Consider the following 23,541-nt stretch of genomic DNA (forward strand, 5'->3'; position numbering starts at 1 on the left):
ACTTGAAGAAAAAATTAAATAAGCATGACATTATTCTTGGGAAAGTGTGTTAGTCTATTACTAACTCTAGCTTCTGTTCCATGCTTCACAAATCCTATTTGTGCATTGTAGATTAATACTTACCTAAAAATCTCTTATAGGAAATTCACTTTAAGGTTGCTTGTCTTATTGCATGTGGAGTTACAACAACCGGAAAGTAAATCCAGAAGGTTTTACAGTTGACAGAACCTCCACCAAGGCTCCATCTACAGAAATACTTAGCTCCTTTGATTTCATTTTAAGTATCCTATAAAAATGTCTTTAAATAGTAATCTTAGCTTTCCTGAAATCTAAAATTGAAATGCAGTTTAATAATTTCTAAACAGAGATAATTACCTCAAGAATGTTCATAAAAATTCAAGGACTATGTTTACTTTTTAAACAGAAAGCAGAATATCTCTAAACATCAAATAATCAAAAGCAAAATAAATAGCTCAGTCATACTAACTAGTTTCAAAAATGCTGTCTAATTAAAAAGCAAGGATATTCAGAATTACAGTCATCAACTTATCCTTAGTATTTTATTGATATCAAATATTCTCCATATGACTTGCCCATTGTTAAAGGGCTGCCAGCATAAAATGATCAGCAATATCAAGAGACAATCAATGAACTTGCTAAACACAACTACATAGAACATGCTTTTACAGAAACTATTCAGTTTTACATGACACAATCATGCTATTTTTATAAAGTTCCAAATAACTTAATATGTCAAAATACTACAAATTAGAATTGTGATATTTTTAAAGGAAAGCAATTGTTCTTTATTCACTTACCAAGACTGTATTATATCTGTCCTCCAAGTCAGTGATAAACGAAGGAAATGCTGGTTTTGCCAGCTAGTTCAGAACAAACAAAACCTTAGAGTTGGGCTCTTAGTAAGATAATGGAGAATTTTTTTCCAAACAGTAGATGTTGTAAACACCTGCATTTGAACTAGTCACCAAGGCTCCCTTCATACAGCAAGCACTGAGCACTGGCTTGATAAATCCCATTGTTCAAGCTCTAAACAAACCCCAGTTAATGGCACAGAGGGGAATCACGCAGGTTTTTAAACATCTGACTCTCAAGCATTTAGTGCTTTTAAGGAAATCACTTACTACAATTTGGATATTGTAATAAAAATACTAAAAATATTTTAAAACTACATCCATGACTATTTGCAGTGTATTGACTGGCAGCAAAAGTCAGTCAGTCACAAAACAGTAATTAATTTCTCATAACGTTAGCCATCAATTTTTGTTCACTTGAAGCAATCACCAATATGTGGTCATTGCCTAAGTATTTTTCTCGGTGTGAGCTAAATGTTTCTTTAAGCTACTCATCTCTCTCTGCTGACTATAGAGGGAGCCTGGATGCCTAGATTTACACAGCTCAAGCAACATTTTGTAAAAACTCCCCCATTACTAGTATTTAACAACCTTTAATAAAAGCATACATTACCAAATAGCAATCATAATAAAAAATTATTAATATGCAAAGAAAAATACAAACTTCTTTCAATTAATGCCAGTTATAGCAAAAGTGCTAACTAGAAAAAAAATCCAAGTTAATCAATTTCACAGATAAAACTTACTCTTAATACTATTTTAGCAGCCAGTGCCTTAATTTGCTTCTTTTTCTTGAGGAAAAAATGGACCAAGTCAGAAAGCACTCTGAATTAGTATTTGAGCTTTGAGATATTTGTGCTTTCAATAATTAAACGTTGTACTGCTTAACTCTGAAGTAATTTTTAGAGACAGTGGTCATTCCTGCAATACTTCTGTTTCATAGCTTATTTTCTTTGGTGCATGTGGTTCATACACATAAGCACAAGTTTACACACACATACATACATACGTGTATACATTGGCTCTCAAAGCCTGTGTTAAGGAGGAGTACAATTATTTTTCATTTTTACCAGCCTTTGTAAATGGATAAGCAACACATTTATAGTTCTTTACATCCAACTTTCAGTGCACTGTACTGGCATTAAGGAAAAGAGCAATGCAGATATTCCATGTACTTTGGATACATCATAATACTAGAAAATTAATGTTCTGTAACAGCACTTATATTTAAAAAACAGTGTGATGGACCAACTCTAGCAATTATCTTTAAGCTCAATCTTCACCTGCAGGAATAATACAGAACATGCTGATGTAGCCTGCTTTCATTATTTACTACAAGAAAGCTCAGGATAATGTGGCTAATATCAGTGAAAGTAAAACTTAATAACTTGTTGGGACAAGATAATGTCTGTGTTTGGTAAGTGACAGATCACAAAAATGAGAAGGAACTCTTGTGCAATCAAACTTTTGTCTCCTATTCCAGCCACTGAGCATGTAACCAGAAAATACCACAACCTGCTCAGCGGCAGGTCAAAGGTATTTAAAGATGCTGGCTAGCCCTCAGCAAAAGAAAGATTTCTCAATACAAATTAGAGGGATGGAAAAAACCCCCAAACCCTCACTTCCCAAAGATAATAGTGTCTTTTAAACTAAATGCATTTCAAACTGTTTTAATTATTATCACATAATGTACAAATAAATGGGAGAATGATTCTTAATGTATTCTGAACTTGCTGCCATAAAGGCTTGCAGGTCACATGTCCCTTAGTAGAATAATTTGTTTTCAAATTCAATGGACTGCATACTAAGTTTCATATTCTATAAATTTCAGTTTACAAGTGCCTGGAGTATTTCTTAATAGCAGCAGCAGTCTGATCTGATGTAGCAAAAATGAAGCAGTAAGATCTTATTTATATCAGCAGCAACATATTGAAATAAATCTAGTAACATCAGAAGAAATGCTTATTTCATGTAGCATTTCAAGTTATTCCATATCTTCTTCCCTGTCAACTCATATATAATTGTGCTACTTAAGATTTAGTTGTTGCCTACCTTCCTCCTTTGCGACACGCTGAGGGCAGCAAAGTCATTAAACAAGGATGAATTTGGTGAAGCTAGTGGATCTATAAAATCAATGTAAAATCAATATGTTATATATATACACACTACTAGAAGAAACTCTATACTTTTTAACTTAGTTCTGTATGGAAAAAATCCTTTTGACACTTAAGTTTAGCAATCACACTGCCAAAACCCACAGCATTTATTAGATTCTGTGCAACTGCTTAATTGAAATGGTGCTCATTAACAGAATTCAGTAAGTTTAATTGCTGTTGACACTATTTAAAGTCCACCTAACATTTCACAGCCTTCATCTGATCAGAAAACCTGTTTTAAGTGCTTCTTACATTTGCATGTTATTTTTAATCCTGTAGATGATATATTAGAATGTTTCTAATTCACCAGAAGATCCTCTGAAAGGGCTGACAAGCATTGGCAAGTGCATGAGTTACCATCCCTAGGAGTATCATGTAAATGTAGTACTGAGGGACAAGCTTTAGTAGTGCACTCAGCAGTGCTGGGGTGACAGTTGGACTTGATCTTAAAAAGCCTTTTCCAGCATAAAGGATCCTATGTGATCTCCAGTTACCTGGAATTAGCAATCTTCTGTGTAACAGGTTTTAGAAACAATGATGTGGATTTTGCTTGTCTTGTCACTGTTTTGCACATCCAATTTAAATCAGAACCAAGCAAAAGTCCACATTTAGTTAATAACTTTTTATTGCTTTTCTTTGTTCCTATTCATCCTTTCCAGAGTTGAAGTTTCAAAAACTGTGTAACATTCACAGATGCAACTGAAAATTGCATGGCTAAAACTGTCAAATTAGCAATGACTGCCAGCTGTAAACATTGGTGTTTTGATGAAACACTTTCTTGAACATTAAATTCTTAACAGGCTATTTATCTTAAATTTGTTCAACAATAAATAATCCCTAAAAGGGCAATTCTACAAGAGAAGCATGGCTTGGCAGAGCAAGGGGGAGAGAGAGGGGGAAGGATCTGAGACACAACAATATTTAAAGTGGTTTCCAAAAGTTGGTCTGGTTTCTCTCCTTGACATGCATCACCATTACTATTTGGCCTGTCATAGTCAAACTCTGACTGCATTTAAAACTGGAGACCTCCATTGCCTTGAATAGCTAATTGTTCAGTGGGACAAAAGTAGCAGACTCAAAGCCTACTGGAAATAAACTAGGAAGAAAAAACAAAGAAACACCCACAAATTTCGACTTTCAAGCAAGTTCATTTTACAGTAGTTACTACCATGCTTAAAAAATTATAATCCTAGTAAGTAGACTAGCTGCAGGGTCAGACATGCAAATACAGTTCTAGAGCATAATTTACACAGCAATTTTCAAAGCAGAAATTTACTTTAAATGTATATCCTTGCCATAAGGAAGCAATACCCTCTTCTTAAAAGAACTTAATTTAACAGCTACAGCTGAAATAATCTGCAGTGATTCTGAAGAGCCCATTACAAAGCTCAATACACCCTCCACAATAATTTAGCAAGTATGTAGGCCTCCACTATCATGACATTTTCTTCAGCTGAAAACCATGTATATAAAACACGTTCCTAAAGCAAGGCAAAAATAAGAGGCAAAGTACTGCTTGCAAGACAAAATAGCTATTAAAAATCATCAGTTATGTGACATTTATAGGTAATAAAAATCATCAGTTATGTAACATTTCACAAAATCCACACACTCTAAGGGAAAACACCTGTACACTAATCTCACACAATAACTTCTCCAAGAAGCATAATAAAAAGGGATACTATGGTGAAGCAACATAAATGCTTAAGCTATCAGTGCTTTACAGTGGATATCCAAACTAACATTTCACTTGAAGTGACAAGACTGCTAATGACTTTCTTTAGTTTTTTCCCCCACAGCAAAGAGAAGCTTAAAAATTTATGAGTTCAGTAACACTTAAGCTTTCCATTATACACTGTTAAAAAATAAAGTTCTGCTGTATCTCAAATAAAATCAGAGAACAAGTAACACTTCCTTAAGCCTCAGTTTTGTGAAAGTGAATCTCAAATTTTCAAACATACTTTTATATGTATTACTTTAAACATACTTACCATGGCCTGCATACTGCTTGGCACTGTCATTGAGAAGGCTAGGGGAGCTGCTGCTATTTGTCATCCTCTGCAAAAATACAAGATGAAAGTGTACATGTAAAATAAAGCTGTAACAGATTAAGTGAGGGCATTGGGGACAACCTTTAAAAAGTTTTAAGGACAGACTATGAAACTTGTGCTCATTCCCCATTTAGTAAATACGCTGAGCAAACAGACTTATAATAAACAAAAATGTTTAGTAAAATAAAGCATTTTGCACAACAGAAATGCAAACCAAAAATTACTGTATATTAAAATTAAACACTATCTTCATTAATTTCTTCTAAATGAGAAGTGTCTACCAAACCTATGGTTCTCTTCCTGCATGCTGTGAAAACATTAGATAACCCAATTACTTATCTCCTTAAAACAGTCTTTCACACTGCACTCCTGAAACAACTCCTCCCTTTAATAAACTATCATCACAACATGAAACTTCTCCAATGAAAAATACTTAAATGAAGTATTTGATAGATTCTTTTTAAAAACAAAAGAATCTTTTGAGACCTTTCAGCAAAACATCCAATTCTTCCAAGTCAGCAGGACATCCGAAACCCTTTTAACATTCCTGCTAGGCTCTCCTTGCTTTTTCTACATTCCTCTAGAGATATCAGCTAGCAACAAACTGGAGTAAAGTGAAGCACTGCTGCTCTAAGAGCTACTGCTTCTTTGATAGAGAAGTTTTAAAGTGTCTCTTTTTACTCCTGCTTATTATTTTATTTCACCAGCCTCCCAACAGGAAGAAACAGTGTAAGAAGAAAAGGAAGGCAAGGTCAGGAAGCGTTCTTCATCACTGAGAGACAACCACTAATTTGTTAAAATACTCCCTGGCATGCTTTTGGCACACATCAACCTGGAGTCTCCCAGCCAATTTCCAAGCACTATTCAGCAGTGAAAAGGTTTGAGAACCCTTGAAATAGACAGTTTGCATGCAGACTCTGCTTCAGTGGGTGAGCACACACCAGCACAAACAGGCCGTTTTGTGCCAGCTGGCCCTAAGCAGCAAGGAAAGTTTCCAGGCATGTTTCATTTAGTAGTCTAGACACAGAATGACTCAAAACTGGTCACTGGATTTGCTCTTTATGGTTATTTTTTTCCATAGCTAGTCTCAATGTTGGTGGCAAAGGGCAGGAAGCTTACTATGTTATGTTTCAATGCCATTTCATCTAATTGTTAACCACAAAGATCAGTATTCTGGAATAATTTGGTAAGAACAGAGGACAACCAATAGTAGCTGGAGCACGATCCAATTTCGTAGAACTGTAAATCTACTGCAATTCAAATCTCCCAATACTTGCAGTTTTCAGAGCACCACGAACTTCAACAGAAGCTGCAGCTTTTAAACTTGTATCTAAAAGATTAGACAGTGTAAAGTATGTGGAATGCTTACACATGTAAATAGCATGTACACCTTCAGCTTTTTCAAGACTTCAAGCAAGCTGTCTGCTACATGCTCTTTCCCTTATTTTGATGTCACCTGTCTCGTGCTCCTAAATATACTGAACTGACACAATATAAATATCACTAACTGCTTAAGTGATAAATACTTAATTCTATACACAAAAGGCATGCATCTAGTGAAACAAAGCTGACTTATTTTTACAAAACAAGGTACCACTTTGAGACACCCACACTAAATTGACAATCTTTGCCCAAATTTAAGGAAGCTCATCCTACTGCTCAAAATCATCAAAATAAGAAAAAAAACCCCATCAAAATAATTTCTGGATTATAGTAGCTCAAGTAATCATATGCCATATTCCCTTCCTAAGCAATGGAAAGAAGTTGAAGAGTTTTCCACAAATATTTAAAAAGCATCCCTGTTATGCATTTTTTTTTTGGCATTTGATACATCCACATTGATCTTCATAAAACAAAGGGGTTTAAGAAGAAATTTCCTCAGGCAAATTTTCAGATATGCACAAAATTTGCCCAGGTGTAGATAAAAATAGTATTAATGTCTATTTGTAATACCAGATTAATAATTTTAATGCAAAAGGTAACAATCTGTTGAAACAGGAATAAATATGATATTGAGAGCTGTGTTGGTATCAAAGCTGGTTAAGCACACAGGTTAAAGTTGGAACCAAGTACTTTTATTCCATCAATATTCTCTATCCTCAGGTAAAGGAGTTAAATATTCAACCAACAGACTTTCAATGTGAATAGGAACCTGAGACGATGAAAACCAGTGCTGACATGATCACGGAGAACACACAGTGCACACACAGCAGAACGCAACAGAGCACTTTGTTCTGGATTCTGAAAGCACAGTGCAACCCAAATCTGTGAACATCAAGTGTGCTTTTAAAATGACAAGTTCCCATTCAAGGTGCAAACGCATCTTACACACACCAGGATTCTGAAAAACCAAAGCTTGGGCAGCTTTCACCTTAACAACTGCTTGTAATCTGTACCTTGAATAATTAGAAACCTCTACCACATTAATGAATTTTTTGTTTTGCTCACTTTTATTACATATGCACAAGCTTCTTACCTTAACATTATTCATAGAAGACCTGCATGTAATCAGTAAAGGCTTTTTAAACTGTTTTAATATTAAGATTTCTACCACACCCAAATGCATTTAGTCTTAATGAAGGTTACTCCTGTATCTGATTTTTACCAAAAAGATTTTGAAATAAAAAAAAATTAAAAGAACACACAAGTGCTGTCTGTCATTTGTGTTTTCCAGAAGGCAGTTTTGATTTCAAATAACACTTCTCAACCTCTTCTAATGATGTTGAGCTATTTTTCATACAAACTGAATTTCAAGAAGACTGTAAGCACCTCAAGCCTAAGGCATGAAAGCTCCAGAAAGGCAAAAGCAACCATTCACAGGGAAAGAAAATTTAATATTAAGCCTGACAGGGAAGGTAAGCACACACATATGAGAGTTTCAGACTGTTTTAGTACATCAGGGCTTTTATCACATGGAAGCTAATGTAGAAAGACAATTTTGTCATAACCAAGTGACACACTCAGTTCCACAAACTTCTCTTCTCTGCCAGCCTATTGCTATGATTTACTGAGGTTCTTTAAATACTACTCAAAATTCAACTAGGCTGGCTGGCATACATCCTGCCCCTCTCCCTTCAAAGGAATTAAAATGTTGTGTGTTTGAGCTTTTCTTCACAGGAGGGATGCTCCAGTACCTGCATCATCTTTGTGACCCTTCATTGGGCTCTCTTCAGTATATCCATGTCAAGTGTTACAACAAACACTCCCACCTTCTAAAGGTACACACCACCTTGCCTCTACCCTTCAATATTCAGTAACAAACCCCAGAATTACAGCTGCACTTAAGGCAAGTTTGCTTTATTTTCATCTCCCTCAACTAAAGGCTATATTACAAAATTCTCATCAAGATAAAACATGAATAAAACTTTGATGCAGACAATTACATCTAATTTTACATAGCTTATAAGACTTATCTTGAAGTGAGTGTTTTTCCTTTTTTCTCTACCACATCTTATCTCCAAAATACATAAGAGATGATATTTATTCTTTTTGTCTCCATATTCCATGTCCTAACCCTGAGAAAGTAAGGATTTTCCTCATGGCCATTCCATGGTGCTAAGCATACCATCTCAAGTATTTTGCAGTATGTCATAATCTAGTCTCTTCACCTTACTACTGTTTGACTGGAACTATATTTCAGAATATTTCTTTACAATTTTTAGAATAATGTTGATTGGAGCACAAAAAGTCATTCTGCAAAAGATTGATTTGTTTGACTGTGACATTGTTTAGTTGTCAGATTCTGTGACCTACAAAGGGTGGTATCTTTTGCTTTTCTTTTTAAACAACCCAAAACCTGTCCTTGACAGTTAACATGTGTGGCACCACCTATAGCACGATCCACTCAAATGCTGAAACTAAAGCAACTGGATTTCCTCAGAAAGCATTATAAAAACAACTGCATAATTTTATATTTAAAATAGCACATCTGTAGTAGCACTCAGCTCTCAACAGTTAAAAACTGAAGACATTTACAAGCTTCTGTGCTATAAGGAGAGTTTTATTACTTGACTGTTGGCAGATGCAGCAATGGCAACAAAGGTCTTCATGTTTATTCAGCTGCAAGGCTTTGAAGTGAGCATGGTTGCTACTTCTCAGGCTATTCAAGAATGCTTAGTACACCAACATTTGCATGGTGAAAGCAAGCAAAACCAAATCTTCTCCATTGCTTGGCCTTGCCAATTCCAATGCTGAAGACTGTTACCCCCTTATTATTTTGATTAGGGTGATTTACTGAGAACTTTAGATTCTTCCTTGCTATGTAACCTGCAGTCTGATGGAATCCATGTAGTCATAAATCTCATCCCATCAAAATAAAGAAAACCAGATTTCTGTGAAGCAACATGGATGAAGGCACTTTCTACTGTTTTATGCTCTTTCAACCAAGTTGCTCAATTCTAGTAAAACGTTTAAAGTTTTTAACATCAAGATACTTCTGTGCCTCATCCTGCTATAATACCCTTTTAACAGGCCAACATTATTAAAGCTTCTTTCCGCACCACCTGCATCTTTGGTCAAGCCACAAGTCAGTCAAAGGGCAGCACTAATGCCAGAGGAACAGTGACACCAGCCAACCAAGCGGCACACACAGAGCAAGTGAGCAAACAGCCAAGCATTACAGGCATCCCAGCCAGCCAGCTCCTGCCTCTTCACTGCTGGGAAAGCCAAAAGCAGTGAGCTGCTTTTTGAACCACACCTCTGACTGTCTCTTGGCAGCTGCTGCTATGCCAAAAAGAAAAAGAACAGCTTTGAGGACAGCATGCAGCCTGTGGGCCATGTGTTGTGCAGGCCTGCTCTGCAGTCCATTAGTATTACCTAGAGAAAGGGAAAACAGAAAAAAAATGCTTTGATAAGATGGAAGACAATACTGGTAATATAGTATATGAAAGCATATGCAGATTCAAGGAAGAAGAGACACATGAAACAAAACACTATTATGGAAAAACACAAACCAATGAGGACAGAAGACTATTAATCAATAGGAAACCAAGTTAGTAACAACAGAAGATGACAATGGGGGCCAATGAAAGGTTGGCTAACAGCAAAGACCTTTGAAGTAGGAGGAGTGGAAGGATGAGGCAAAGAGATCTCTTTCAGAAAGGAAGAAAAAGGAAGAATTAGAACCATGGCCACTTCAAAAATCCTGCCTCATAACGGTGCAGAGTATTTTTACTCTGTTTTCCCCACTGCAAAGTGAGTATTGCCATTAGTTGCATCTTAACCACTAATCTAAGCCCAAGGATATGTTTAAGATCTCATAAAATATTCTTCCACATATATAAATAAAATCTGAAAGTCAGAAATAGCCATTCTACAGAAATGTTGACAACTATTCATCTACATTATTTATGGTCAAAGCAGCACATCCACTCCCAATTCATCATGATATTATCCACTTCCCTCCCTTTCGCTGCTTACTTAACACTGAGTCTTAGAGATCAGGCACTGCACACAAATGTGGTAATTGCAAACTTTGGATATAGCTTTGCTTGATGCAGTTTGGTTCTGTTATATATGCATTATGATAACCCCAACATATACAATCACACACTCTTTTCAACAAACCTCTGTTTTATGTGCTGCACATGACAAACACATTCTGAAGATTAGATAGGAATAGTCACGACAACTCATCAATTGAATACCTGATGATTGAGAGGTATCTAGTGAATTAAACAAGGACAGCAGAAAGACTTTCATGGTAATAGAAATGAGCAATACCCAGAAGGGACTGACTTTGTTACTATCTTTGCTAGAGTGAGGCCAGTGAAGCAACATGAACCAAGTATTTTACTGCTGGTTATTAATTCCATTCCTCACCTTCCAACTGTAAAGATTAGTATCAAAAACTCAGGTCTCTTGTTTGCCAGCACTGTTGGGGCATTGTTTGTTTAATTGCCATCCTTTTCCATCCCATGCATCTATAAAATGTAGACTACTTTCTTGTTTCGTAAGGAAAGCATTCCACAAAGTTTGATGGAATAATTGCAACGGCACCCAAAAGTGCCCTGCCAACTAAGAGTCTTCGCAAGGATGCGAACAGCATGCAGGAATAAAGCACAGGACCGTACGATGAGCATTTAATTGAATATCAAACAGATGCTCAATACACATGGATGTGCCACACATCTTGTGTTCTGAGTAAGTCCCACTCATAGTTTTCCCACTGAAAAAAAACTACACAACATTATGAGAAATACAACTCTATATATAACCTCAAGGCTGCACTCGCAACCTAAACTTACCATTTCCTAACATCTTGCTGCATCTTACTAGTGTTTTTCTATCAGTGTGTTTATTTGCATGCATTTGCAATTTCCCAGCTTTAAAAAACAAGCTGAAGAGCTTGCCTCATATTGCATCACTGATGCATCTACTTGTGAACTACACAGGTTCACCAGAGATGACAACGCAACTCAGATGGAACTAGTATTTCCATCTGCAAAAGCAAAACTGAGAGTTAATGAGATACTTTACAGAAGACATTTGATGTTTCAATGATGGCAGAACACTGCATTTTTAGTATCTTTAGGTTGATTCAAGAACCTGGAGAGATATAGGAACATGGATTTGTTCTCTCCACCCTACTTTGTTCCCCCCTTTACCGTATGAAAACTTGTTTTCAGTTTCTGTGTACTGCATTTGTACCATTCCAGTCCCCATTCTGTGAGTGTCCCACCAAGGTCTCTGCTTCAGTCCCTTTGCTCAATCTTTCCTGGTTTCTTGTCTACTTATCTTCAGCTCAGCTTCTCTAAGCCTACAGCATAAATCTCTTTTCCCTTACCAACCCCTCTGCTCCAATTAACACAGATACAGCTCTCTTTCATTAAATATAGATCCACTTCCATGCTGCTTCAGTCTGAAGTGGAAGAAAAGGAAAGAGGGAAATGAACCTGATCAGCGTTCCTTCTCAGAGTTCAGGCAAGGCCTAGATTATGCCAGAGTTGCAACTGCAAAAACATACTCAAGCTGGAACGTGTCAGTGCAGATTACATCCTTGGGAAATTATCTAACATCTAGGAAGTCTCCAGTGGGTTTATATAAACCAGTTCTGCAAAGGTTTAATCGAGTGACAAAATCTCTACAAATTTTCAGAGAAAGCAAGCAAGAGGTATATCCTTGACACAATAACCAATCTATCAGATTTAAAGTCTCTGTTCCAAACCATAAAGAACTAGTATTATTTAAAGTCAAACCCACTAAAATTTCTCCCTTGCCTTGTTCTCCAAAGGGTTGAATGACACAGAAAATCTCATTCCAAGTGGCTAAACCTTGTCAGTATAGACTTAAGCTAGAAGCTGACATACAGTCAAAACAGCATTACCAGCTTTACCTATGCAAACAAGAACTAAAAATAGAGGATTCAAAGGAAAAAAATCAATATAGGAATGCTTTTCAAACTGTAGTTTGATGCCTGTTAGAACATTCTCAACACGAATAAAACCCTTCTTCAGAAGTAATGTTCCTTATCTTCCAATGGGCAAGAGGCACACTGATTTCTTCTCAAAAAGAAACAACAATGCCTTGACTGTAATCTCAGGCATTAGTAAAGTATTTAAGAATCCTATGAGCATTCATGTTAGATGCATGCCTTATTGTCTGTCTTTCTAGAAGAAACAGTTATAATTAAAAATTGGTGTTTAGAAAGACACCAGTGTTTCTCTAGAATACCATTTAAGGATACAAAACATAATGACCTTGTGTTAAAGTTATAGGACCTCAGTGATACAAAAATTTGTAACTGCCAGCTTCAGTAGTACACTTTTGGATCAGAGGTTAAAATTTTTCCTTTTACATCATGCATAACTGTCAGTAAAACATTTCCATACTTCTACAATTCTGTCGAATAAGAAAATCCAGCCTTCTTGAAAACATGCAGAAAAAAAAAACAAACAAAAGAAAAGAAAAGAAAAAAGGAACACACCTAATTAATTCCCACCTTTTGCTGAGTTATTTTTCAATCCATAATACAGCCACAATTGAGATCAAAGTAACCTCATAAGGAGAGTTTCCTCGATATAAAAGAAGAGAGGTGTTGTCAGGACTCAGTGTGAATTGTTTGACTTGTGCTCTCTCTCATTTACCAGAAGCTGCTTTGTTTAGTACAGGACAGACCATCTTCTTTTCAGGGACAGACTGTGCTTCTTTTAAAATGCATAACACTTTGAGGGAGTTATTATAGTACTTCATGTGTTAATTCAGTAGATACTCATTTAGGTTTTAAATACGACAGACATCTGTTGCAAATTTTGCATAATACTACCTACACAATAAATTCCATTTCATAGGAGTTCCTATGCCAACCTCTACAGAACACTATAAATACAGGGAAATGTTTCAGAAGATTTAAATATGAATTCAACATACTACCACCAGAGTCTGAGTTTACAAATTCTGAAATTTTTGCCTGGTAATTTCAGGTTTGACAGTTCATATTTTGCTTCAGCAAATTTTGATATTTGAAAAGTTTCAAAATTTGATTTTTATATATTTATCAAAAGCTATGCACCTAAAAATAAACCTAGAAATTCACATTCAGTAAAGAAACCTAACACAGAGTTAATGTATGCAGCAAAGCTCAACACAACAAGCTCAGGTAAGTGCTAACAAAAACAGATTTATTTTAAAGCAATGATATTGTTTCATTTCCATTTGTAAGATTAAAGTGAGCATATACTCTGGAGATCATACAGGATGACACATTCCAGAAGGCTCCATTTGTCCTGCCTCTTGAGCAGTTTTCCCTTTTTGGTGTAACACCAGCCGGAACTAATGAAACAAATCACTGCTATTACCTGCATCATGGGATACTTTGTTTCAGCAGGACTTCCAAATCCATTAACGCCAATGAAGCTGGTGCTAAAGTACGAGTCCGTCAGACTAGCATCAGCTAACCCACCACCATCCATTCCAGGAACTAAAAGGAAAAGAAAAAAAAGAAAAATGCTTCAGAAAGTTTCCTTTACCATGGGTTTATTTGCTAGAATCTATTAGACATATATTTTTTGGTAGGGGAATAGAATAGGAAACAGCTGGTACTACCATCTTCTCACCAAAACAACCAAAAACATATTAGTGTGTAGCATGAAAAAGGAACTTTATGAAAGAAGTTGCCAAATGAGAGCATCTGTAGCATGAAGTTACAGCACAAATGCAGAAAGAAGCAGAGGAGTCTGATCTTAAGAAACAAGAATAACAAGGACAGTAATGATATCAAAAAGAATAAATCAATTAAAAAACCTAGAAGACAAGCTTATTTTATGAAAACCCATATTCTTGCATGCTCTTCTTGGAGATATACGAGTTAAGCAGAGCTTTGAACTGGATGCACTGGTTCTTTTAAAGGGTAACATGTAGAAAATGCACACTTAAAAATATCTCAAACCCTTTCAGAGAAAGCACAAACACTTCAAATGCTTCCTTAAGAGCTTAAGACAATTTTCATCATCTCATTCTTTATAAAGTCACAACAATTTCCTGAAATGTAGCCAAAAAAATCTTTTAGATTGAAAGCAAGTGTGAAGGATGCAAGAAGAAATTCATCCCGCCTAGAAAAGGGCCTCCATATACAAGACGCTAACCACAAATAAATTAATTCAATACAAAAAAGCTACAAAGAACAAGATGCTGTCATAATTAACACAAAACTCTCAAGCAGGTATTACTTTGACAGGAAAAAAACAACATTTACAATGGTATGCAAGCTGCAGTTCAAATTAACCTTCTGTAAAAGCACCCACAGTAAATTATAAAGACACTAATCAGTATGGCCAGACCACTGCAAGCCAACAGGCATGAGTAATGGGTAGCTTCAAGGTAGGAAGGCACACATCCAACTCAGAGGAACATCCTGTACCAAACTATCCAACTTGAACTTCTGGGAGGACTCTCAGCCAGGTGGTGACACCCAGAAACAACTTCCTGATCCTAATCCTCAAAGGAAATAAAATGCAACTTAGTGGCACAGCTAAAGGAATGCATATTACAAACTGTCAAGTTTCATCAGAACAGGAATTTTCCCTACAAAACAGACTACATAACCTGGTGAGCCATTTCCATGCGTTAGGCACAGAAAACAGCAAAAGAAGTACAGTCCTATGCAACCACAGGAAGGGCTGAAGAGGAGGATGATGAGTAGCACGCACACCACACACAGAAGGAAACACTGCCCAGCAGCACTTCCTTGAGACTGAAGCTGCATGAATCAGCCCACTGAGGGTAGCACCAACACCAGTTCAAATGGAGAGCTGTATGTGAGACACCAAATAAACGGAATATCTCAGTGGCAATAAACAGTTTTGCAAGGGAGAAAGATTCTTGAAGTTTTGCTGCCAAATCTAGAACATTATTTGTATATTCTGCAGGTTTGAAGGAAATAACTAAGAAACTTTAAAGATGCTCATTATTAATGCATTGCTACTTCTTTTTACAGAAGTTTTAAAAGTTAGCTAAGAGAATAGGAAAATAAAACTCCCTCCACTATCCATGCCCTAGATCCTCCTTCACAACTTTAAATAAGCAGCCACATAGAAACTTCAGATGTCCTCTTGCTACAGCCCTAAAAAAGACAAAACTTTTTGGATTTGTCTTCTAAATGACTGTTCCTCTTTCACCTTCATTTGGCGAAGTCACATTCAGAAGTCTAGGAAAAGTATTTTATAGTTCAACCACTGTACTATGGAAAATACTAATATCTGCAGTAATGCCAATTACTGTCTCATCCTTCCTGCTACTGTCAGTCCTTAACTTATACTGTGAAGGTTAGCATATTACACATGGTTTTCTGGCATCATGAAAAATACTAGGACGACCCATTCATACAAGAAAACAAAAAGATAGCATATCCATGTCTAATTGTAAGCAGTTTCAGTCCAGTTTGCTCATAAACTATTCAAGGTTTTTACTGTGCTTTTTATTTATTGTAAAAATGCATTTCCAATGTAGCTTTCTCTGCCTACATTTCAGCCATTATCAAAAACCCCTGCAGTTTTTACACTACACCTTGACTGACCAGCAAAAACTGTTTCATTTCCAGGAACAGTTGTCATTTCAAGGTACACTATATAATTTCAGCAGTACATCTGCTACTTCATCTTATACTTTTGCCAGAAATTATAGAATCCATCCAGTTTTTAACAAACTAGCAAGATACTCCCTTAGATGACACCATCAGCTTTCCAAATCCTTCAGGCTTTGTTGAAGAATTACGAAAAAGACTAATTCTTCCTGCTTCTCCCACTGCTCCTCACTATGCCAGAGTCATCATGAGACTCCACGTATCTTCATTTCTCCCTTGAATAAATACAGTTAATGCACAAAATCCTTCAAACTGGGAAGAAGCAAATGAAAACTTGCAAGTTTTGCCACACTGAGAAACCCCAGAGCTGACCTGCAGTAACTCCAGACAGGTGGTACAGCCCAGTCACCCGTTATCCAAACAAAGCCCTGGAACCTGTGACAGTTACCTCGCTAGGGCACAGATAAAGCACCAGGTGCTCTGCTCCTGCTCTGGCTGAAACACCCTCAGTGACAGGCAGGTCAGGCTGGAAGCACGAGCAAGCTTTGGGCAGCAACCACAGAGCTGAGCAAGGCTGAGGATGCGGCTGGGATCTTTGACACTGCATCCTTTCTACTGCTGGTATTTACTATGCAAGCCTATCCAAAACACTTAAAGCTGCTCAAAGCTACAATTTAGGCTATTGGCACAGTGATAGCTAACTGGGCACTCCAAACAGCAGAAGCTACTCCAGAACACTTTCTTTTATCTAGCTGCAGGAAGACCATCTCTGTACTGAAGTGCTACGGTTTGGCCATACCAATCAGCCTCCTTGTGCCACTCCAACAAATTGCTGTACTCCACTGCTGACCCACCTTCGCAGCGCTCAATTCCACTCGTACCACAGCAATTTCAAAATGGCTTTCAACTCCAAGGATTTTTATTGTCCTCTTCCAAATGGTCTAGAAACATACTGCTAGCAGAGGGACCCAGAGCACAAGATAACGCATTCCACAGGAACAATCAAAAGAAAACCATCAAAAGTACACTCACGGGAACAGAGGACAATTTTCTTGGCAGTAGCTCAGGTTTAGAACAGAATGCTCTAAAAGTGGCAAGTATAACTATTGCCTTCAAAAGAAAATTCAATACTAGCCTCCTTAAACTGACTTCCCTGTAGCAATCAGCAAGAAAATTAAGCCTGCAGAAAAGATTAAAAAAGTAATTCTTGCATTGCTTATAGAGTGAAAAAAAGAAATGTTCAACACATACTCCATTTGTGTTCAAAGGGACATTCAGCTTCTACACCGATGATAGCCCAGCAAATACCTAAACAGCCAAAGCATTTTTATTGTATTTGGCACCTGGCCTTCCCTGTGAGAAGTAGATAACTTTCTCCTGCTTCTGCCAAACGTTTAGCAAATCAGAAATTCTCACTTGCTTCTTGAAGACCACAGTAGTTTAGAGAACGTAAAAAGAAAAATTATTCATCATAAGCAACCCATAAAAGGTCTGCAGAAGTGGGCGCACTTTACCACATGAGCAGTGTGATATTAAAAAAGTGGAAACCTAAGCTGGAAAAAGAATATCTTAGTCCTCAAAGTTTTTATTCTCATGTGTTTACTAATTCACATCAGTCCCTGCAATTGATTTATCCATCCATATCTTTCTTATGGAACAGTTGCAAGCAAACACTTTGAAACATTCCCATACACCATGGTATTGAAATAGCAATAAACTTCTGATGTCTGTCTTTTCTCTTTTAAGGCATTGATTATAACTTTAGATAAGTTTAGGCAATTTCAGGAAAATCCTGAATTAGCTATTTTTTGTTAAAGGAATAAGGCCTTCTGTTGTGTAGCACTATCCATGCATTGAAGCTGTATATATTTCAACAGGTTCTTCTTGGAGAGAACCAACAACTTCCTTGTAAAAAGAGAAAGGCTGACCAGGCAGGTAAGAGAAAAGACGGATGTGCAAGGGAACAGCAAAGAATCCGGGGGGGGGGGGGGGGGGGGGGGGGGAATGCTAACATGTTATGTAAGGACCTGTGTGAAAATAGAACAAATTTCTCAATTCCATCAATATTCAAAACAGAAGTTGCATCCTGGCAATTCTGGAAAGAAATTAAATAGAACATCTTGAGAAATTAAGATGAAGTTTTCTACTTTTTATACACATATCATCTAATACATTTCTTGCTTGGTGAGTAACACTGCAGCTTAATGTGACAACTGCAATTAAAAATAAGTATGTTCTTATATAATTCCTCTCCCACAGAATTTTAAGAGAAAGTAGGCTTCCCGCCAGAGGCACGCACCAAACAGGGAAAAAGAAAGAAAAGATAGTTACTTTTGCATTACAGTGATATTTTTCAGAAACAAAGTATCTCATCACAGCTTAAGTGCCTGAGTAGTACTGCGATAAACTCAACACATGTGCTTCAATTGAACGCATCAGTTCCAGTGAATTTTAGTTTAATACTTGTCTAACACCAGCACTATCTGAACACTAATACTATCTGGAAAAATTTTCTGATTTTTTCAGTCTATGCTTTCACTAACCAGTAAACAAATACTGTATTATCCTAGACTACTTCTTTTATGAACCCAGTATCAGCACTGACAATCTCAGACACTGTTTTTCATATAAATAAGGATCCTTTCCAGTAATGTGATATATTGCTCCCAACACGAATGGGCTAAAGCAAGGCCACAACAGATTTAGCTGACACTTTTCAAAACAGTATTTTAAAGATTTCTGGCAAGGTAAAGAAACGTGGATTTAAATAATTCATTTTGCTATTACTGCTTTTTTTAATGCACAATTATTTTTATGCTGGGTAAGAAAGTTTATGTATAATCTTGATTTAAACTCTCAGCACTGCAACAGTGCACTTTGCATGAACTGGTAAAGTGAATCATAGGTTCATTGGATATTATGTGCATCCTAAGGACAAGGTGCTATCTCAGCTGGATATAAAGCAGTAAAAACCACAGTGCCATATCTCCGGAGGAATTTAGGGAGATAGCCATACTTATATTGAGACAAAAACAATAAAATGCCTATACAAAGCTTATCTAAGGCAAGTCATTTAAGATTTGTGTCCTTTTAGTCACCTAGAAGCATTGAGGTGTCAAAGGAGCTTATGCTTGTCTTCCGTTCTGTACTGACATGTACATTTCCACACACCAGGAAATCCTGTGCTGGTGGTACTAACCTCACTTGTACACCTCAGTGTTGTTTTCTCTACAGTGCCACTACTTGGAACTTGCTAGGGAAATTGGATTCTCTGCTGTTTTTATGCCTTTCTCATTTAATGCAATGTTTTTGAAAAACAGACTAGGACTCTCTGAAATAGAGGCACCAGACAAAGACAATGAACGACACTCCCAGGCATGAGAGGCAAAAATAAAAGCATATGCCTGGGTTAGGATGCTGTGACAGAGTGCAGTTGGAGGGCAGACAGCACAAATGAACCAAGTTAGCTGAAAGGCAGACAGGAAGCAAAACAGTTTGGGAAATGCTGCTTTATTTACAAACACTCCCACTACACACAGAGATATTCATGGGCAAGCAAAGGAAAACAGCTGTCTTTACCATAATTTTAAATGGCTGAGCTGTCTTTTTTTTGTATACCTCACATATCTGATGAAGATATCATCTGATGAAGACTGAAAAACAGCGTAAGTGCCATCCTTCTGCTCTGTAAAACTCTTATCACAGAGTCTAGAGCAGCTGGACTCCTCATCATGGATCAAGTCCAAAAGCACAGTGATAATACAAATTAAAGGTGAGACTTTCTCAAGAGAGTAAATCAGAACTATTCTGTTATCAGAAACAGCAATTTAAAGTAATGAAATTACATAATATCATAGCTTTCAGAGCTGACCCTCTCCAAGATCTTTTACAACTCCTAAAACATTGCACTGAACTATTCAATAAACTGCATCAATTTTTTCAAACATTTAAGCTTTTGTTTTAATAGCCTCCAACTAATACTCAACATTTTATAAAAGTAATTGCACTAAGCAGGTGCAGATAACCTGGAGAGACCATTAGGATATTTTTCACAGCAGCTGGGGAGAATGCATAAAAGAAAGGAAAGGTCTTCCTGCCATCGGCCTCAGCATTAGACCAACTGAAGTTGAGGGACTCTACCCATAAACTACAGGAATCACACATTTTATGACCAACTTGACAGCAACTTAGACAATGTGGGTCTCTGCTCTCCCTTTTGTATATCTGTGCTTTGTTTCTAAATTTCTAGTCTCAAATTTTAAAAAGGTCAGGAGTAAAAGGCTGTTAAAAAGCAAATTAAAAAATACAAGTAAGCTCTAAGCACAAAATATCTTTGAAGATCAAACAAGGCAACCACGCAATCGGAACTTTAACTACTGAAAGACTCATGAAGCCTACACACACACACACAGAGTGTGATCAATTTCAACTCATGTCCTATACTCATGTCTATACACAGTGATTCACCACACACTTTTCTGATGGCATAAAGCATTACATCTTTACTAGAAAGCAACAAATCAGGAAAACATCAGCCACATCAGCTTACTATCTAAATCCCTCCACTGACCCCTTTTCATCAGCTGCCTCACAACCAAGATTATTTTTTCCGCTTTGGAGGTTCTACAGAAATGCTTGTGGTCTATCACCCCACCCTCACTTACCATTTATCCATTTTTCCCACAGCAGTCTAAATTTGCTTCTAGCTGGTTCTTTACACATGGAAACCTTTCTGGGCTAGTCCTCAGAGTCACTATTTTCTGGACATTCAAATCATTCCTGAAGGCCCACTCCTACAGTGATATCTAAAACAACCAGTTTCTAATACCTGCTAGATAGAAATTAAAATGGGGTGCTCTGAATCTTGAAAAACAAGCTTCCAATTATTAAGATATAGCATACAGTTTGCTCATATAGTGTAACTATCCTCACACTCACTCCTTTTCATGTTTGGCTTTGAAGCAGGAAAACGACAAGAGTAATAGTGCTACAGTATTCTTCAGTACACAACACAGCCTGCATTCTACCAGAAACAAGTGATTACAAATACTCCTCTGGTATCCATAATTCTTGTGAATTTTTTGGACTTTGAATGAATTCCTATACAATATGAAAAACTCACAAGGTATATAAACAGATAAAATCAAAGCCAATTACTAGTGCAATTTTTTTTAAGTTTCACTGCCGTCAAAATCCCAAATAACCTTGCAGATTGAGAAATTTTTCCTTCTCTTTCTTTTTCCTTAGCTCCCCCAAATAATTTTCCTCCTACGGGCTATTCACTTAACAGTTGGACTCAACGATCCTTGTGGGTCCCTTCCAACATAGGATATTCCATGATTCTGTTATTTTCACATGAAACACATAAAAGCAAAAAGAAAATCCATGTCTAATTGCCTGATTTCTGCAGCTGACATATAAGACAAAAAGTGATTAAGTGAACTTAGTAGTCTTCATTTCCTCTCATGCATCTCTAACCAGTTATTGGTTTTACTCTTCAATTCTCAGTTGTATCTGTCTCCAAATGTCCCTTCAATGCTCAGAATTGTTTTCCCATTTCTTAAAAATATTCAGAGCAAAAACAAGATGAAAATTGTATGATCTGTCAACTCCTGGAAAAGGCACAATGAAAATTAAAGGGGGAGCCACCTCTCAAAGAAAAAAAAAAAAACCACAACTGAAGTACACAACTAATATAGCATCACTCACAAAAAGTACAAACTTGTTTGGAAAAAGAATTCTCAAGCACACACTTTTACCTGTTTTCTCCATAGAAGTGGAAAAGAAACAAACCCCAGGAAAAGAGTATGTGACATACTGCAACTATACTTGTACTTAAAAGTTTCCTGTAACTGTCTGTTTCTAAACAGTTCAATCTGTAAATACTGAAATGCTACCAAATGTAAAAAAAAAAATCCACATTTACAATAACCCTGAGCAGTTCAACTGCATTAAGGAGTGTAATCCAACAGATTACCTTTAGTATCAATTTTGCTGAATAGCTATCTTTCCATTTTTTTCTGTATCAGCTGCTTCATTTTGTTTAAAAAGGAGTGTACTGGTAAAGAATCAAACACCTTTTAGAAAGCAGAAAATTCACAAATGTCTATGTCTTTCCACTCCCGGCATATTCAGGGATTTCACAAAACCAAATGCTCACTAAACTAACCCTGGAGCGATTGCATACATATGGAGTTTCTACAGCAGTGACGGCTACAGCCCTGACTAGACACAACATGCAGGTGGTTGGCTGTAAAAACAGAAATAATGCTTTTATTAGGGCTCTGAAAACAAACAATGCTTTTATTAGGCCAACCCAACACACCCCAAGTCTTGAGGTCCCTTTCCACCTTCTCCACAGGCTGGCAATAAAGTCTATTCACAGATGGGCTTTTCTCAGCAGCCATAGAAAACTACCACCTTGCAGAAACACAGGCCTGTTTTCCAACTACAGATTTCCTGGGAGGGCTTTGAAAAAGGCTTTCTAGAAGAGAAATGGATTCAAACATGTCACAATGAAAGGGTGGGCTAGGCTCTGGCACTGGAAACTCCTGCAGCAGCAGCACTGCTGCTGTGGCCAGCTCCTCACAGGCAGCTCCGCAGCCACCACTGGGCCCAGAGCACACCTGGCACTCCTCAGCTCAGTGTCCCAGTGTTTTACAGGAATTGGAAGCCAGAAGAAAGGGTGAGTACTATGTATTATGAACTTCACAGCAAAAAGTGTGGCAGAAACTAGCAAATGTTTGGAGCCATACTTCAGCTTGTATCTATAAATATATGAGGTCTACATGCAAAAGAGTATTACACCTGTTCAACTACCTGAAAGCTAACAAATACAATGGCAGTTGTCCATGCAACTTTAACTTGTCTTACCTAGGTACAGGCATGATACACTTTAATACCACATTTCCCTCTAGATCCTCCCTCAGGCAGCACTGAGAAGGGATGGCGGCCTAGGAACAAGCCCACAGCATGCAGCAAAGGAGGCTGCTGGTCTGCTGTTTACAGAAGTTGCAAAGTGCTACAGAGAACAGAGGGCAGATATAAGAGCAGAAATTCTTGATGCTACCATGCCCTCTACCCATCCTTCCATAGGCTACTCCTTTAAATCCTGTTAATCTATCATATCTTTTCCCCTAAACAGCAAGTACCAATCATTTCCCCTCCTCTGCTCCTTCTACAGCCTTCTACAGATTCAGTCCTGCTGCCACTGCTGCTCACTGGGCTGACACATGGGACATACATCTATTAGAAAAGCACCACGTGCAGATTTTAACAGCTACCAAATTTGGAGAAAATGTGCTATTTCCCTTTCCCCCTTTTTGTCACGGAAGTTCTATGTACAAAAGATTAATTTTTTTAAATAAAATTTTAAATAGGCAACATCAGCTATGCTCCCTATTCTGTATGCTGTCAGCTGGCCACATTACGCTTGGAAGGTGAAC

General features: G+C 37.2%; 1 protein-coding gene across 7 annotated transcripts in view; it reads right to left on the reverse strand.

Annotated features, from left to right (window-relative positions):
- Nucleotides 1-23,541, reverse strand: part of PAN3 (poly(A) specific ribonuclease subunit PAN3) — a 103,259-nt gene that overhangs the window by 75,943 nt on the left and 3,775 nt on the right. For all 7 annotated transcript variants that reach the window (XR_011150464.1, XR_011150463.1, XM_069012751.1 and 4 more), the window contains exons 2-5: nt 13,875-13,996; nt 5,020-5,086; nt 2,925-2,995; nt 819-881 (exon numbers count right to left, since the gene is read on the reverse strand). Coding sequence is in view for 5 of the 7 variants with exons in the window: in XM_069012751.1 (XP_068868852.1) it covers nt 819-881; nt 2,925-2,995; nt 5,020-5,086; nt 13,875-13,996 (323 nt within the window). In the remaining 2 variants the exon portion in view is untranslated. The remainder of the gene's footprint in view (nt 1-818; nt 882-2,924; nt 2,996-5,019; nt 5,087-13,874; nt 13,997-23,541) is intronic.

This window comes from Aphelocoma coerulescens, chromosome 1, assembly GCF_041296385.1.
Source record: "Aphelocoma coerulescens isolate FSJ_1873_10779 chromosome 1, UR_Acoe_1.0, whole genome shotgun sequence".
NCBI classification, from domain to species: Eukaryota; Metazoa; Chordata; class Aves; order Passeriformes; family Corvidae; genus Aphelocoma; species Aphelocoma coerulescens.